The sequence below is a fragment of the Molothrus aeneus genome, chromosome 4 (genome assembly GCF_037042795.1).
Source record: "Molothrus aeneus isolate 106 chromosome 4, BPBGC_Maene_1.0, whole genome shotgun sequence".
Lineage (NCBI taxonomy): Eukaryota > Metazoa > Chordata > Aves > Passeriformes > Icteridae > Molothrus > Molothrus aeneus.
This window is the reverse complement of record NC_089649.1, coordinates 7,334,351-7,351,057: the sequence shown is the minus strand read 5'-3', so window position 1 is coordinate 7,351,057 and position 16,707 is coordinate 7,334,351. Positions and strand designations below refer to the sequence as shown.

At 45.4% G+C, this 16,707-nt stretch overlaps 1 protein-coding gene across 1 annotated transcript in view; it reads right to left on the bottom strand.

The window, feature by feature from the left end:
• The window catches only part of FGF2 (fibroblast growth factor 2), a 22,888-nt gene extending 6,181 nt beyond the window's left edge, over positions 1–16,707 (bottom strand). The window contains 4 exon segments of the mRNA XM_066548872.1: positions 1,973–2,076; positions 16,064–16,421; positions 16,424–16,506; positions 16,509–16,707. Coding sequence (XP_066404969.1) covers positions 1,973–2,076; positions 16,064–16,421; positions 16,424–16,506; positions 16,509–16,707 — 744 coding nt within the window.

The window sequence follows — 16,707 nt, the reverse complement described above, 5'->3', positions numbered from 1 at the left end:
GAATAGTACTTGAGTGACTGATTAAAGGACTAAATTATGTGTTTAGAAATCAAAGTTCCATAATGTTTTGAAAGAAATTTCAGCAGTGTTTCACCATGTGCAGTTCACCGCAGACATTTCCAGTGCACACTCTGCGAGCTCTCATGAAACACAGCCCTGCTCTAACGAACAAGAGACGCGGGCAATTAAAACAGTTTCATGAATGTGTTTAGAGGCAGAAAATGGTAAAGGCACAGCCAGCCACAGACTGTTGGAAGTTACAGCGCAGAAATGGAAAAACACTGCCAGTGCTACAGAAAACAGCCATGAAATTGCAGCAGCGTTTGTTAGGCTGGTTAGAGAAGAAAAGTCTTAAAAGAGTAAAGTTTCCACCTTTGAATAACAACAATGTTGCGTGCAGCAAACATGATTCAAGTAATACCCATTTCCAGAAACAACACCAAAGAAAAAAAGTTTTACAAGCTCAAGTGAGAAGCACAAAGTGACCCAACTTTACATACTCTGAGGAAGTAATTCCGAGTGACTGGGCGATACTTTACAAGCGTTTCGCCTTGCAGGAACTAAGCAAACAAAAACTGCTGCAAGGGAAGCGTATTCTACAACCAAACCCACCATGCAGCAGCAGGTCAGAAATCCCAAAAATAAACACACCCCTGTGTTTGTGTTTATAATTTTACAAATGGTGCTAAAGCCTATTTTGACCATTCCCCGTCACTCAGGGTACAGAGTGCTATTAGAATGGGAAGCCGAATGCCACCGCACCAGCACCACAGGAAATTCCCAATTATCCTTAACTCAAGAATAGCACAGTGGACAACTCCTCACATTTTCTTTAACTGAGCTGTCACACAATATCCGAATAACTTGAAGCAGGTTCTTTAACTGCATTCCCGAGCCCACACAAAACTCCCTGGAGCCAGAACTGAGGAGCGCCCTGGGGAGCCCTGCTCCTGTAAAACTACTTTCAGTCTCATTTCTTGGAGGCAGAGGGGAATCAGAAATAATTTCTGCATCCCCAGCACGGGTCTTTCATTAGCTGCAGTTCAGCCAGGGTTAGGAATGCATGTTGTTAGCCCCAGCCACGGAGCGGACTTGTACAGAGGCTGAATGGGGCCGTGCGAATACACAAAGCACCAAGGGCGATTGCAAACCAAAATTCTGGCAGGCTGGATGCCCTGGTGCTTCACCAGGCACTGAAGGATATAAATGTGGATGAGGGATTTACAGTGTCTAGGTCTCATAAGCAAAATTAATGTAACTTCAGCTCTTAAAGCAAAATTTATCATTTGGCTCAGAGAGACATTAACTGTCCAAGTCTGCTGCACACACTGGCTTTAAAACACAGTTAAAAATTCAACTGATACCAATAAAATACACAAGAGTTTAAACTAAACTAGTCTCACTGGAGAGCAGCTTAATTTATCTGCACTTATATAACTTTTAAAATTTTATCATCACATTTTCAAAACCATTTTTCTTGCCAATTTTCTAGTTGGGAAGTACAAGTGCCCAAAAAAACCTTGATTCTCTATAAAGGGAAAATGAGAAAATAATTTATACAGATTAGTATCATGAAAGTCATTTTTTAAAAGAAATTGGTTTTACTTTCCCCTTCAGAGAGGTCTTTTAAAATCGCTTTATGTGCAAGTAAGTGAAAGAGGAAAAAATTACTCCTGAGGGTAAAAAGGCAGACACTTTACTCTTCATTTGTTTTTATAATTTCCTGATCACTGTGATTTTTTCCCACTCAGACAAGCCATTCCTGTTAAATTTTGCAGCTCCTAGGTAGGGCAGAAATACCCAACTCCTCCTAATTGCTATTTCAAGTAACTGACAGGAGCTGTGCAGAGCTCCTGTCTCCTGATAAATCCCACCCCGAGCAGCTGAGTAAGTCCTGCAGGAAGAGAGGCCACCCCACACAGAGCAAGGGCAGGACACAGCAACAGAGAGACAGCAGGCAAGTGCTGCTTACCAAGGCCAGCAATCTGCCATCCTCCTTCATGGCCAGGAAGCGATTGGCACTGACACCTTTGATGGACACCACTCCTCGCTCCTCCGCCTGAAGCTGCAGCTTGACTGCGAACGAAACAAAAAAACAAAAAACAAAAGGCTTCACTTTTGTTCACCTTTTTCAGCCGTCGTGGGATTGCAGCAGGCAGCGCTTCAAAGCCTCCACCATAGAAAGCTTCAGCTTGCAATGAAAATGGTAAATTTTCAACATTTGGCTTTCTGATCCCATTTTTAGAAAGCACATAGCTACTTTCGAATTTGCAACGGCGAGATTGAGTTATTCCATCTTCATTTCGCATAAAGGCAGCTTAAAACCCATGAAATTCCTTGAAAGACCACTTAGGGCACAGGCAACTGCTCCCAGAAAATGGAAACTTTTCATGGCAATTTTTCCAGAGGTATCTCTCAATGTTTGCAGAACAGCATCGGACACTGAACGCACACAGCTCTGTACAGGCAGACTGTCAGCGAGCCTAACTGAGACTGTCCAGGTCCATATCACTCCCTAAGGGTTCTGGCAGTTCCCAACAGAAAACATCCATTAGTTTACCTCATCCATCCAAGAAGTGGGTGGAACAAACAAACAGAACTGCAGCAGTAGGGGAAGGCAGCAAAGGCACAAGAAACAGTGCTATACAAAGCAGGAACATGTCTTGCATCAATTAAAAGAAATCAAAGATTTCATAGAAATGAAGACCTGTAAGGTGCTATCACACAGCTTTGAGCTACTACCTGTGAATTATTAACACAACACAATTGATTGCTGCAGCCATAAATCAAACCCAGCAGTTTGGATGAAAGCTTCCCCTTTTGCCTGCCTTTGCCTGTTGTATACAATGTCTCAGATGAGAGCTTCCTTCACCCACCTGCTTTGGTTCAGCAGGTCCTTTATTCCATTTGGAGATGCAGTTTTAAATAGCTTGAGCTTTTCAGCCATCAGAATAAATGCCTGAAGTGACTGTAAATTTTGGAGAAGGAGCATCTCTTCAGAGATTCAGAGATAGGTTCTTGCTTATTTGGCTTTTTGTTGAAGGGAAAAAAAGACAGCACTGAAGAAACCAACTGAAACTCCAACACCAGGAATACAGGGAACATACAACTGTTGGGATAATTGCTGCAAACCCTTTTTCAGGGTAAAAGTTAAAAGTCGGGCACAATTTCATCTCAGAATCAAGTATCCAAAATATAGTGCTCATAAGTTATGAGGCCAAAATCAGACTTGTGAACAGCTCCAAACACTTTGGTGTAACTCCTTAGCCTCTGGGGAAGCAAGAACGTGGAAAAGTGCTCTGGGCAGGGACTGTGGGAAATGGACTTCTGAGATGTGCCAAGCACACAGCTTTCACCACACGCTTAACAAGGAACAGCTGTGGAACAGCTGAAAATTAATATTAATTACTACAGTACTGACTTATTATGCTTCATGACTTTCTCTGGACAAAAATGCTCATCCTACAGCATCCCACCAGGCCAGAAGTTCAAATTCTGTAAAAATAAACTTCTGGTAAAGGTTTCTAAGTCCTGTAAAAATTTGTATAGCTTGTGAAAAGGAAAAAAACAAACACCCAAGGTATTCCTGCAGAGCTTGAAAAGAGCTGCAATACTGAAAGCTCCAAAAGGAAAATCAGCTTCACTGGTTTTTCCTCTCTAACCCAAAAACACGTGAACAAACAAAGCCAGAACAGTACTGTGAGTTTTTCAGGTTTCAGTGTTATTTTACAGCTTTATTAATGCAGTGAGTATTTGCCACAGGATTACACTGAACTGGAGATACCAAGATACAACATAGCCTTACTGATCAAACACATTTTGACTATATGATCATCAGCAGAAGTGACAATTTTAGGTTTAGCTCACTGCCACTAAATTGGTTGTAAGAGAAATGTATCACTTGACACGATGATCTGCTTTTTTTACAGTCTTTGGTCACCAATAGCAACAGTGCAGACTCCATTCATCATTTCACATCTACTTGTTTTCAGCACAACTGAACCTCATGACCCCATCCATGGAAGTCAAATAATTAAGACATTTGTAGCCCAAAAAAATGTAGCAGATTGTTGTGAAAGAGCTCATTAACCAAGGGCTAAAAAGGCCTGTTTTCCCAGATATTCTGGCCCCTCTAGCACGGCAGTGAGTTGTTTCTCTGTTCCCATTCCTGCCCTGCAATCCACAAGGAACACCAAACACAAGGCTCTGCTCAGTGCCTGCTGGTGTTGTGAGAACACAGAGCTCACCCGCTGAGCAAACATCCTCAGGACTGGGGCTAAGTCATCATCAAGTTATTAAATTAAACAATAAAACCATCTCAAAGGACCCAGGAAATTTACAGCTCCTATTAAAGACTTGTTTTTCTATCATAATAAGCTTAATAGAATCATTCTGCTGAGTAAGAAGGAATGAATTGCAGGACGTGCATTTGCACTTTCACACCAGCGAAGAAACTCTGAGTGTTGTAGCTCGAGTGAACCTACAGCGCCTTCCAGTCATACAAAAATGGAGAGAGAGGGAATGTTTTTCCCAACAGTACACAGAGGTCTGTTAGAGATTCATATCCACTGATGTTCTGGCTGAAAAACACCACAGGCTATACAGTCCAACCCACAGAAACCAGTACAATCTGTGGCACTAAAGGAAGCTGGAGAGCACTGCAACAGGCACCGAGATGTTCTTTCAGAGGGTATGTGGCCAGGACAGATGTACAAGCTGCATTTAGTTGGGTTAAACTAAACAGTGTATTTCAGAGCGTTACAAATGGGCATTTATTTCACAACTTGGAGAGACTTTTCTAAGAATATGCAAGTTGAAAAATGGTATTTAATAGCATTGTGGTTGGCAAAGTTTCAGATTTCTCTTAAAAAATGGATCTTCCTCGTTTTCTTAGATACCTCAAAAAAAAATTATTTCCAAGGCACTTTTGCACAGTCCAGTGGAGAAAATAATTTTGAGGACAAGTAGCTAGACAGGAAAGCTGTTAGCAAATGCAAAAAATAAAGAAAACATTAACATTTTCCAAAAGTACTTTTATTGTCCTGAGCACTAGAACTGGAAAATCACACGTACAATGCAAACTCTCAGGTCCTTTTACAGGTCTAATAAACCAAAGCTTTAGAGTGGCCCAGACCCAGGAACTGCACAACTTAAATGGTCCCAAAAGGTTTCCCTGCTATGCATCATAAACGGTTTGGCCAAAATCTCCTTCAAAATGGGTTCATTTCAAAGACCTGGGCAAAACTTACCAACTTAATACTTGAGGAAAACAGAGCTGCACATTCTGGAAGTTGCTCACTGCTGAGCTGGTACTACCTTTTGACTCCCAGTGGGAATCTGCTGGCAAGCCCTTCGCCCGGGGCAATCCCTGTGACCAAAGCCACGTGCTGGTATTTCACTCACAGCAGCTGCACTGGCTAAGATGTTCTGGGGCAGGAGAATGCCACAGGATTAGTAAGGAAAAGGGAAAATAAAGGTCACAGGGAGGAGAGAAAGGGACAGAAACACGTCTGGAATAAAATAAAAGGCAAACAAAAAGAGCAAAGAGCAGTGAAGACAGGGCAGGGTTAGGGCAGTACAGGAGGGTGCTGTACTGGAGCATGAAGCAAACACACATCTGAAGGAGGTGGAATTTGAGGATGTATTAGCCAAAGGGATTAATAAAACCCCCATTTTCCTACTCCACAAGGAAATGGGAATTCTAACCACTATATGAGAGAAACCATGAAGTAAAAACCAACTATGAGCTTCTGGCTTTGGATGCATTTACACACCACATAAAGGTTCGATTACAGCTTCAGCTGTATTTTCTCTGTAACCCTTCTAGCTAACACCCTACAGACAGCCTTCGGTGCAGTCTAGAGCTACAAGTATCATCCCCAGTGTCAGCATCACACAAAACTCCGGTCAGAAGGACTCCCTCTAGTCCAGCCTCCTGCTGAAGAGACTCCAGCACTTCACAGTGAGAACCCTGCCTGCCACACTGCAGCAAAGGAAGCAGCTCACAGCCTGGGAAGAGAGGAAAAATTGGATACTATTTCAACCTCCGTTTTCACTAACATACAGCTGCTTTATTGGAACAAAAAGCAAAACACCTCTCACTCAATTTACGAGAAGGGACAGTTTCTGTACCCCCAAAAATCCCAGGCTGCACGTCTCTGGATCAATGACTAGTGTTACTACAGTCTGCTGTGGAAAAGCTCAGCCCCAGCCAAAGGCTCAGGGCCCATCTCCAACATATTTGCAGGGGCCCTGTAAGGAAAATCCTTCCACGAGGCCCCCGAGTGACAGCGCGGTGAAGCTGCTGCGCCAGCTCCCACTGCCCATCCTCCCGCACCTCCGTGCCCACAGGAAAGCACAAAGCAGCTGTTCTGCAGCCTCACTGCAGAGGTGGGTCAGCTCCAGGGGGAATAAGCATCAGAAATGCAAGGAAGTTCACAAAAAACGGGGGGGAAAGTAAAACTCAACAACATTTTGCTAAATGCAACACCCTACAGCCAAAGTCCCACTCCTGCATCCTCTGTGGCTGAAGTTGGCCATTCCTTCACGCTCAGGGGCAACATTATTCCCAGCCAGGTGTCCAAGCAAAACACAAGGAATCAGACGTGCTTGCTCCACACCTAACAGGACAAACCCTCCCAAACTCAGGGGCTGGTTCAAAGCTACACATGCATTTACAAACACACATTAACACCCCCTTCTGGCTTTTCCTGTCTGCTGGATCAGATCCAAACCCCAGCCTGGTGATGCCTACTGTAACTTGCTCTAAGAATTACAAATATCTTTGTGTCCCTCTGCTCACATCAGTCTCTGACAGTTTCTGATATCTCTTTCTCAAAGGCACAATTAGCAATTTAACATCTTCTGCTATTTGATAAGCACTGACATACAAGGCATCCCCCGGCCTTCAGACTGTGAACAAGAGAACAACTCCTTGCTCGCTTTCATACACCCATGGTAAAAGTGAGCCATTGCCAGAGTCACTGATGCAGACACTGCCTAAAACCTGGAACACATATGGGACACCAAAAGGAGAAATAGAGAGGAGAAACAACCAGGAAATCTTAGCAGGAGAGGTGGGCTGCTAATAAACCAAACCATCAGAATTGCAACAAAAACAATCAAGCCAATGGAGTGTCAGGACGAGAAACAGTGAGTCACGCTCCCATACAAAGGCACATTTCTTTGCTTTTGCATGACAACATTCTAAGTGTATCTTTTTCCTTTTTGCCAGCCAGAGGCATAAAACCACTCGCAGACAGACCCAAGGTGTCCAAAATGTAAACATCTACAACAAAAATACACACTCGTGAAATGCAAACACTTCAGGAAGTTCCGATTACACTTAAGAGTAAACCAATGCTTAAAGCAGAACAGTAACTTGTGTAACTGTTTAAGCATCCACCCACTATGGTAATCAACCACATTAACATGGACATTCTCAATTTCTAAAAGTTTTCACCTTTTTAAGTAGTACAGATACTGAATACAATGGAAATTATTTCCCTATTCAGTTTCTCCACCTAATTCTGATTTTTACCTTGACCTCGATTGCTGCAAGTACCCAATTCTCCCTAACATGCACCTATGACACTGGGAATCCTCCCCATGAAACACTGATTACCAAACACACAGCATTCTCTGGTGCTCTCTATAAATTTCATATAAAAGACAGTAAAGTCATCACGCAGAACAATCAATAATTTCAGAATAGTGTGAGATCCAACACTTCTGGCACCAGTGTGACACTGCTCCTTGCCTGTGTGCCCACATGTAAAACACGCACAGCCACACTTTTCCACTTCTCACAGCTTGCATAATCTGGTTGATCAAACCTAGTCGAGCCCTTTAAAAGTAAAAATGTCATGCAAAAGCAAATCCAAAGTTTGGGAATTCTGCTTACAAAGCACAATTTGGGCATTTTGTGCTGCCGAGTAAAGCAAACAGGGATTGCTTTGCATTACGAAAGGATTTCGTACGCCAGAAACTCCAAGTCACTGTCATGTAAAACCCTTCTAAATGCTTTCTGCCACACTGTTTGCTGACTCCTTGGATTGCAGATGAACTGATGCATCTTTGAAAGTCAAGAGGGCAAAAGCAAACTGAGAAAATTCCTAACTTTACCAGAGAAGAACTTCGTTCCTTACTGGGTACAGGTAATAAAGCTTAGTCTCCAAATTACCATTATTTTCACCCCATATTCTTGATTTCGAAAAATGTTTCAGGGTTGCCTTATCAAAAGAATAATGCATGCCTGTTCACATGTAGTTTTTTTAGGACTGTTCCCAAAGGGCTTTTCTTAGCAAGGGTAAGGTATGCCCCAGGTTGTTTTCATCTGCTTTCACTTCGTTCAGCATTGACTGAAGTAAATCACAGAATAACTAAGGAAGGAAATCACAGAATAACTAAGCCCTTTTGGGTGCTGAACTTCAGAACAAAGCTGGTGCAACTGTTCAGCCAACACAGCCATGTCAGAAGACACGTACAGAACTTGCCGAAGTTCTGCTTTATGTTTACTCTGCGTTCACTCATCTCCTTGTAGCTATGACCTGTTTTTCACTTGCAGCAAAACAAACACATAAAACCAGGGACAACCCAAGGCAAACACGGGAACAGCATTTCAGAAGACAGAGAAGGTAAAATGTGTAATTTTTAGAAGGTATTTTGTAGTGTTCCTCCTCCAGGTACAACTCACACAACTACTCAGTACTTCAGGGCTGTAACTGATGTCGGAGCAGCAACACATGAGGTGAAAGGCAAAGGCTGCCAGAGCAGTGGTGAGACATTGCTGCCCCATAGGCTCAATAAGCCTCAGTGTCACAGCTGGAAAGGAAAAGCTGGATTTTAGAAATGCCAAGAAGAATAAGTAAATGGGATTTCAGAGTTTGGAGCACAGTGGTGAAAAAGGAACTCTGTCAGGCACCCAGGATCCAGAGAGATGGCACAGCTGAAGGGGAGGAAGAAGGAACAACCCTTATACAGAGGAGCTCCTGTGAATTGAGCTGCCTTTTACAGCAGATTGCCCTTAACCTGGCCAAAAGGTTGAGATTGTGATTATGCTAGGTTTTTACTTCCCCCATCTCCAGTACCAGTGAAACTGAACTGATCATTGAGACTTTAATAAATATTTTTGCAAAAAGTAAACAATTTAAAAAAAAATTTAAAGCCATACACGTGCACACAAAGCATAGCACTGGTGCCAGCACAGTTCCTTTACTGCAAGGACAGTGCAAATGCCACAATAAGCAAAAAGTCTTACTTCATAGTCCAATTTCACCCCCTTCCATCAAGCTGTGTAACCACCCTGTGCTGACCTTTAAATAAAGCATGCACAGGGGAACGGCAGGAGCTGCAGTGAAGAACAAGAGCTGTCAATCACTGCTGACCCAGCACAGTAATGAATCCCAGTCTTCACAAAAGGGCTCTAATTTGCTTCTGAATGCAGCCCTGCTTAAGTAAAGAATTTTCTTTGTAAGAAACCAAATTCCTTAACTGAAAATAAATCACAGTGCATATTAGGGTAACACTCCTCAATTTTATTCTGAGTACATTTGAACTATGCTAAGAAGGGATTCCTGACAACAAAAGAGAGACCCTTGGACCTCCTGCAGCTTGAAAGAACCTACCTGACTCCCTGCTGCTTCAGCCTGCCCACTGCTAGTGCCCATACCCTGGTTTAGATCTATGGGGTGGTTTCAGTGCCCACACTGCTCCAGACAGCTCCTGCAGTACAGCAGCTACAAGCACTGGCCATCAAAGTGTCTCACCTGCCCAACAGGTCTGTGCAGCAGGATTCCCTAAGGGACTTTTCCACAGAGGTGACAGCCCCTACATGGCCACTGGTAGCTGCTTCTCCACACTTACACGTGCTCCTGGTTTCCTATCCACCTCTGTTCCCACACGTACCAGCAGGTCCCACAGGTAACTGCACACCAGGAGTGTCAGTCTCTCCATTGGTCTTCCCAGAGTTGTGGGACTGTATGAACTTTCTTTGTAATACAGTCCCAAAATTACTCTTATAACCTGAAATAACAGGGGTGACAACTGCATAGACTCTGGTAATGCTTTTCAAGACATCCATCTGGGAAGAACTTGTCTCCTGTCCTGCATTTTAACAGACAAGGACATTGCCTCACAGGACAGGCAGTGACAATCAGCTGCCTCTGGAGAGGGACACTCCATTCCACCTACCTGGCACCAGCTCTGGCACTTTTTTGGCATCTCAGTGATGGATATGTGGGGTGAAAAATAAAGAGTTCAAGATTTTTTCCCCAATACCCAGAAACGCCGAGAAAAGATACCAAAAAATTGATGCTAGTTGCCAGAGGTGCTGCAGATCTTCCCCCAAGCACAGATCCAGATGCTGTGATAACTGCACACTTGAGTATGCTAAGGACATCCTTTAACAGGAAAATAACCCCAAAGCTACACCCCCAGAGAATGGCACAGAGTCTCTGGGGATATGGGCTAAGTCTGCATCAGGCATCATGGGCCAGCCTGAGAGCAGAAAGGAAAGAATCAAGAACCAGACTACAATATTTTCAAGCTGTATCACAGCTGACGTCTCTCCTTGCTCTTACAAAACACCACCATGCAGGATTCCACAGCCATGGCTACAAGGACTCTGTGACTTGCATATTCCTGGAATCCTAATGATTCTGGCTTTATGGGTTCTGCTACAACCCTGTCAGAAGGTAACAGACAAACGCCCGAGCTCTGCAGCACATGAGCAGAATTTCACCACACTGGCACTGCACATGGCCATGGAGTCTGGGCTCTGCTTTGCCCTTTCCCAGTACCCTCAGTCTGGGATTCTCCTTTGAATCACTCGGTCAATGTGGTTTCAAGCTCTGCAAGTCAGAGACGAGCGCCAGGCTCAGGCAGGGTCACTCCAGCAGCAGTGCCCCATGACAGCTCCTGCAGGACAACCTCCACCCAGCCGGGCAGACATCATCTCATTTGTATTCTCGGCTGATCCTATCAAGCTCCAGTCAAAATCTGGCCCTACCCTGAACAAACAAAAAACGACGTAAGATAATAACCCTAAAATGCCACCAGCACTCCAGAGAGTCGCCCTTTGAATATTTTCATTGACAAGTCTGGAGGCAGCAGAAGAGGCACAGGAAAAACAGTTGACCTGCATATTGTTACCAAACATTACTGAAAATGATGAAGGGTGAGAGAGCTGCTTTATTTTGAAACACGTAAGTCTTAAACAGGTGCTAACAACAAAAGCAAAGGCTATTAATCCTCCTTCAGGATTGAAACAGTATCTCATCACCAACGTTAAGGCTTCAAAAATCATGCTGTAAAGATTTCAGGTACCACCTGGTATATATATTCAATTTACAGATGCCGTACACGTACGTATGTTCTTCAGCAACAGTAACTTGAGCATTCTCTGGGCTGCACTGGGTCTGGTTTGGTTATATTAGATAATTGCACTAAACACGCTGTCACCAACAGTCAAAAGCACCATTAATTCCAGGGCTGTGAACCAGTTCAGCACAATCCATCACCTCTCAAGTATCCTGGAACAGATGGCCACTGATCCCAGGGCAACGCTCCCAAGAGTGCTAAAAACCATAATGATCAAATAATTATTTATCAGAATTGCCTGCATTATCTGTAATCCAGGGGAGCGGGGGAAAGCTTACAAAGTGTAGCTGAAAAGACTATGATTTAAAATTCAGGTTGAGTTATTAAAATAATTTACTTTCTGTAAAACGCTTTTAAATATGACCCCATACAGATAAACTTTTTCTTAGAATCAGCTGCACAAATTTCAAGCATTTATGAAACAAATGAAAACCAACAGCAGCCACCTGATCTCACATGTTATCTGTATTTCTTTTCCAGCTCTGAGAGTGCAGTGGCTAACAGGAGTTGGATTATCATTTTCCTGCAAACCAGACTCTGTAAGTACCTAAAAGTGCTCCTGATTTCATGTGTGAGACAATCTAAGGGCTAAATCCTGCCCTCTAGTGTACCTGTGGGTGGTGGTGCCCTTAGAACCTTCCCCACTTCCAAACTGGGCAGAAAACAGCTGGGAGGGACAGGACAGTTCACTGCCCACTGGAAACATCTCGTGTTGCCTTGGTTCACCTTGGGAGTGTACCTGCCACTGGATCACACAGCTCTGGGGTGGGCAAGACCCACCAGGAACTGGGATAGAGGAGTAGCAGACACAGTGAGAGATGAGAAGGCATCCTCCCCTAAGCAGGAACATGATGGTATTTCTATGATAAAAGAAGCCAAGGAAGCATATTCCCAACTTTTTCACACGGGATCTCTGCTACTTCATCCCCTAAAGGCAGCTACATCCAGGAGCCAGGAGGAATTTCCATGCTATGCTACAAAGTACTTGGCAAAGCAGTTCAGATCTGTGCAACAGATCAAAAGTAATGCAAAAAGAGTCTGTTTCCAGAAGGACTGAGGTAGAAGCAACGTATCTGAGCATTTAGGAGCAGGGGTTTTTTTAAACAAGTCACCTCTCACTTAGTGCTAAGATTTGGAAAAGATCTTGCCCTGTCAACAGCTCTGGCCATGTCTGTGGGACACCAAAATGGGAAAGAAGATAATCCAAGTCCCAAACAACTTACCTATGAAAGCTAAACACCAGGTCCTGAACCTTCAAAGGAAACACTTGCTGACATTTGCTCAACTTGAGGGTCGCCATGAGTTTTCTCCCATTGCATGGTCAGTGATCAGATTTCCATCATCTGCACTGAGCTGCTCTAAAAGTCTGCCTATGCTTCAGCAGAGCCTTTCCAAAACATCTACCGCATACCCATTTAAATGTTGTGAGAGAGATAAGTCAAAATCTGAATATTAACAACTATTTATGAAAGGAACCTTCTTAGGAAATTTTCCTGGACCAGTATTACCCTATTTTACATTTTCTTCAGATATTTATTGAAGAGGAGAGAGGTACTGAGCAGGAAGGAGGTGTTTCATACATCTGCAGGGTTGACTGAGCTCACACAGCTGAATCCTTTCCAAGTGAGAGGCTGGAGCCTTGTCACCTCATTAAGGAATGGACAAGAATGGCTCAGGATGCCTTGGATACTGTCTTGGGTTATGCTCATCATGAAACAAAGCTGCTTAAGAAATTATGGAAATACATAAATGCCAACCATTCCTTATTTAGGGAAACTCTGAAAGGAACCAGCTGTGCTACTAGACATGTTCTAAATGTATGGATAAGTGTTCCCTTTCCATTCTCCAGGTTTTTCCCCCTCACCAGCACTGTAGCCTCTTTGAGGGAAACACCTCTGGAGAGTTTCTAAGAGCCTTTCCAGAAACACTGCGTCCTTTGTACAATTTCCAGGGCATAAATCAACAGTTGTTGATCAACAACAACACACCAGACATGTTTTTTGTTTTGCTTTAGACAACAAAACTCTCAGAAAGCGCCTTCTGTTTCTTGTTTGTCTGAAAGTACCTCTTCAAGGGAAAACACTCTGGATAGAGTCCCCAGAGTGTGTCCAAAGGGGCACTTCACTGGAGTCACGGCAGCACACGCGTCAGCTGTGGCAATAATGGCCATGGAAGGCGCCCCGTCCTGGGTTTCAGCTGGGTCAATCATATGATCCCCAGTCCTCCAGCATTCTTAATTTCATTAATGACACAATTATGAATAAATGAAGGTGAGTGGGGCAAGTGTAAAACCATGCCATGACCTAAAGCAGATGTGTATTGTATATTTCAAATAGAGGCAGGAGAGGGGAGCTAAAAAGGATATGGATCATGGAAATTGTTTATAGTATTAAAACTTAGGAACAGTAACTTGCCTTCTAAAATAAGAACTTCCTTTAAAAGTAAGAAGGATGATGTGCTACTGAAATGTTATTTTGTATAATTAATTCCTAAGAATAGCAGCAACCACAAGCATCTCTACTAAGGGGCCTTTAATTATTTCTAAATCAAATTGTGGAGACATTGTATTTCTTTTCTCAAAACCACCTAACAAAAATTTTTGCTTAACTAAGAAAATCACCCTGAACTACTCGAGGTGTGTATTTTCATTGCTAATTTCTTTTTTTAAAGTCCTCTCACGTTGTCCAAGATTTATTGCCCTCTGCCATGCCTGGAATACCACGAGATTTCACAGGGACTTCCACAGAGCAGCACTCAGCAGGTCAGAGTTGAGCAGAGTGGTGTGGAATGACGTATTTACAGCAAGGATGCTAAGGATGTGAACCACGCAATGCCCCAGCAATGAGCCTCGCTGATGCTTCAAGCACTGATTATTCTCTGCTTCTCAGAACTAGGGTTCTTCCAGGAAAAGAAAAAAAAAAGGAAAGGAAGAAAAAGCAACAAGCCAAGAGCTGTCTGATAATGAAAAAAGGAGAGAATTCACTACTAGGAAAGCACGAGATGTCAGTTGAAAATTTTGGTATTGATAAGGTTCAATAGGAAGAGAAAACACACATTCAGTGGACTCAAGAATGTAAAACTAGCACTAGTTTTCCTGAGAGAATAATGAAAAAAGGCAGGAGGGAGGAAATTATTATGGGGGAGCTCTATGATGAAAAAGGCAGCAGTGATAAATACTACCTCCACTCAGGGCAGCCTGGCCCAGCCAGGTGAGCACACAACAACACACACCATTACCTGCACTTTTCAAAAGCAAAGATAGGGAATGAGGCAAGATCCCAACAGCCATGGCAATGTCTTGGATTCAGCTTCAGCCTTGAACATTCTCCACTCAACATCACCTCCCGTGCAGCACATTTCCATTGCTGCTTCAAGGGTGAGGTGACATGTATGATGATCTAATGAGATTTAGTTCCTCTAAGGATTCCTGTTACAAAATTTCTTTGGAATTATTGGGTAAAACTAATTGTTTTGTAAAAGATGAATGTCTGAAGTGGAAAGTAATAAGAATCTTTGGTCTGTCTCCTCACTTCCTTTTCCTCCAGTCCCTGAGTTTAGCCCGGTGCCTGCATCCATGAGTCAGAGCACAGGTGCAAAGCAGATGAAGAATGCCAGTAAGGCATTTCACCTGCTCCTCATGCCAAGTGCCTGCAGGCAGGCCCTGCACACCGAGCACAGTAACAAATTCCCTCCCACCAGGAATCACACTGGGACAATCTGACCCAGCAAGTGCCTGTACCTGCACTGAAGGAAACGCCTCACAGGCGCATCAAAAACTCACCGCTACATCCACAAAACCTCCATCCTGAATGCTTCCAAAATATTCTGAGCTCTGCAAAAGGCATTGTTTGTGGGACAAAAAGCAGCCTGTGTTGGTAACAGCAACCTGCCACACGCTCCCTGAAAGCCTATGATCATGGCTGTGTTCCCAGCCCAGGAGCCTTTCCCTCCCTTCAAAAGATCGGGTACTGGAGGGACAACCTCCTGCTGCTGCTGCTGGTATCCATACATTTTATCAGTATCATCATTAATTAAGTTAAAAAAAAAAAAAAAAACAACAAAACAATGCAACATGTGACAGTTTAAACCAAAAAAGGTGTTCTGACAGCAGTTTGTTATAAACCCTGCTTCCTCGGCCAGATTTACCCCTCAGTTCCTAAGAGTATCTGTGTGCCAAAAGTGCTCCTACTCATGAGCACCTACCCGCACCGGGAAAAAGAACAGCCTCCTCCCTACCTTGATGCATCCAACGCGTTCACCGCCGCCGTGCAGAGCCGCCAAGTGCCATCAGACCCGTATAAGGGCCACGCAAACAAACCAGAGACCCCTCCAAGCCCCTAACAAAAACTCTGTGCACCTGACAAGCCCTGCGCCCAGCAGGTTGAGCGCGAAGCCGCCAGCGGGGCTTTGCCCCGGGATATCCCGCGGGTGCCGGTGCGGGACCACCGGCTACGGGCTGTGGGTATGAATTAACTCGGTATGAATTAACTCGGTATGAATTAACTCCGTCTGCGTACTCGCGGTATTCGCGCAGGAACATTCGGCACATTGACGGGCGCTTTCCAAGCACGGCTCGCTGCCGAAGCTTCGGCAGGGCGGGACGGCCGAGGCGCGGCCCCTCTCGCAGCCCCGCTACCCGGGCAAGGAGTCGCCCGCCCGCCCCGGTGCTCCCGGGATAACTCACTGTGCGGGTCGCTCTTCTCGCGGACGCCGTCCACCTTCCCGTCGGGGTTGATGCGCAGGAAGAAGCCGCCGTTCTTGCAGTACAGGCGCTTGGGGTCCTTGAAGTGCCCCGGGGGAAAGGCGCCGCTTCCGCCGTCGTCGGGCAGCGTGGCGATGCCCCCCGCCGCCGCCATGCGCCGGGCCCCGGCGGCTCCGCGCCGCGCCGGGCCCCCGCCGCCCCCCGCCGCCAGCGCCGGGCGGCCTCGGCCCCTGCCCCGGCCGTCCAGCCTCGCCTCGCCTCGCAAGCCCCGAGCCGCGCGGAGCGCCCGACACGTCCCGTCCCGACCGGTCCGCGGGAGCTGCGCAACGGTGCCGCCGGCTCGGGAGAGCGGGAAGCAGGACAGGCGGCAGAGCCCAGCACGCCGGGGACGGCTCCCCGCCGGCACCGGGCTGCCCCCGCCGCGCCCCGCCCCCGACCGCCCCCGCGCCGCGCCGGGGGCCGCTCCCTGCGCCGGCACAGCCGGGCCGGACATCCCGGGGGACCGGGCAGGGGCGGCAGCGGGTCCCTGCGCCGAGGGACCCCGGCCTGGAGCGCGGGGCTCTGTCCGGCTGAGCATCGCTGCCGGCAGCGCTGGAAACGGGATGCAGCGAACGTCGGTCGGACAT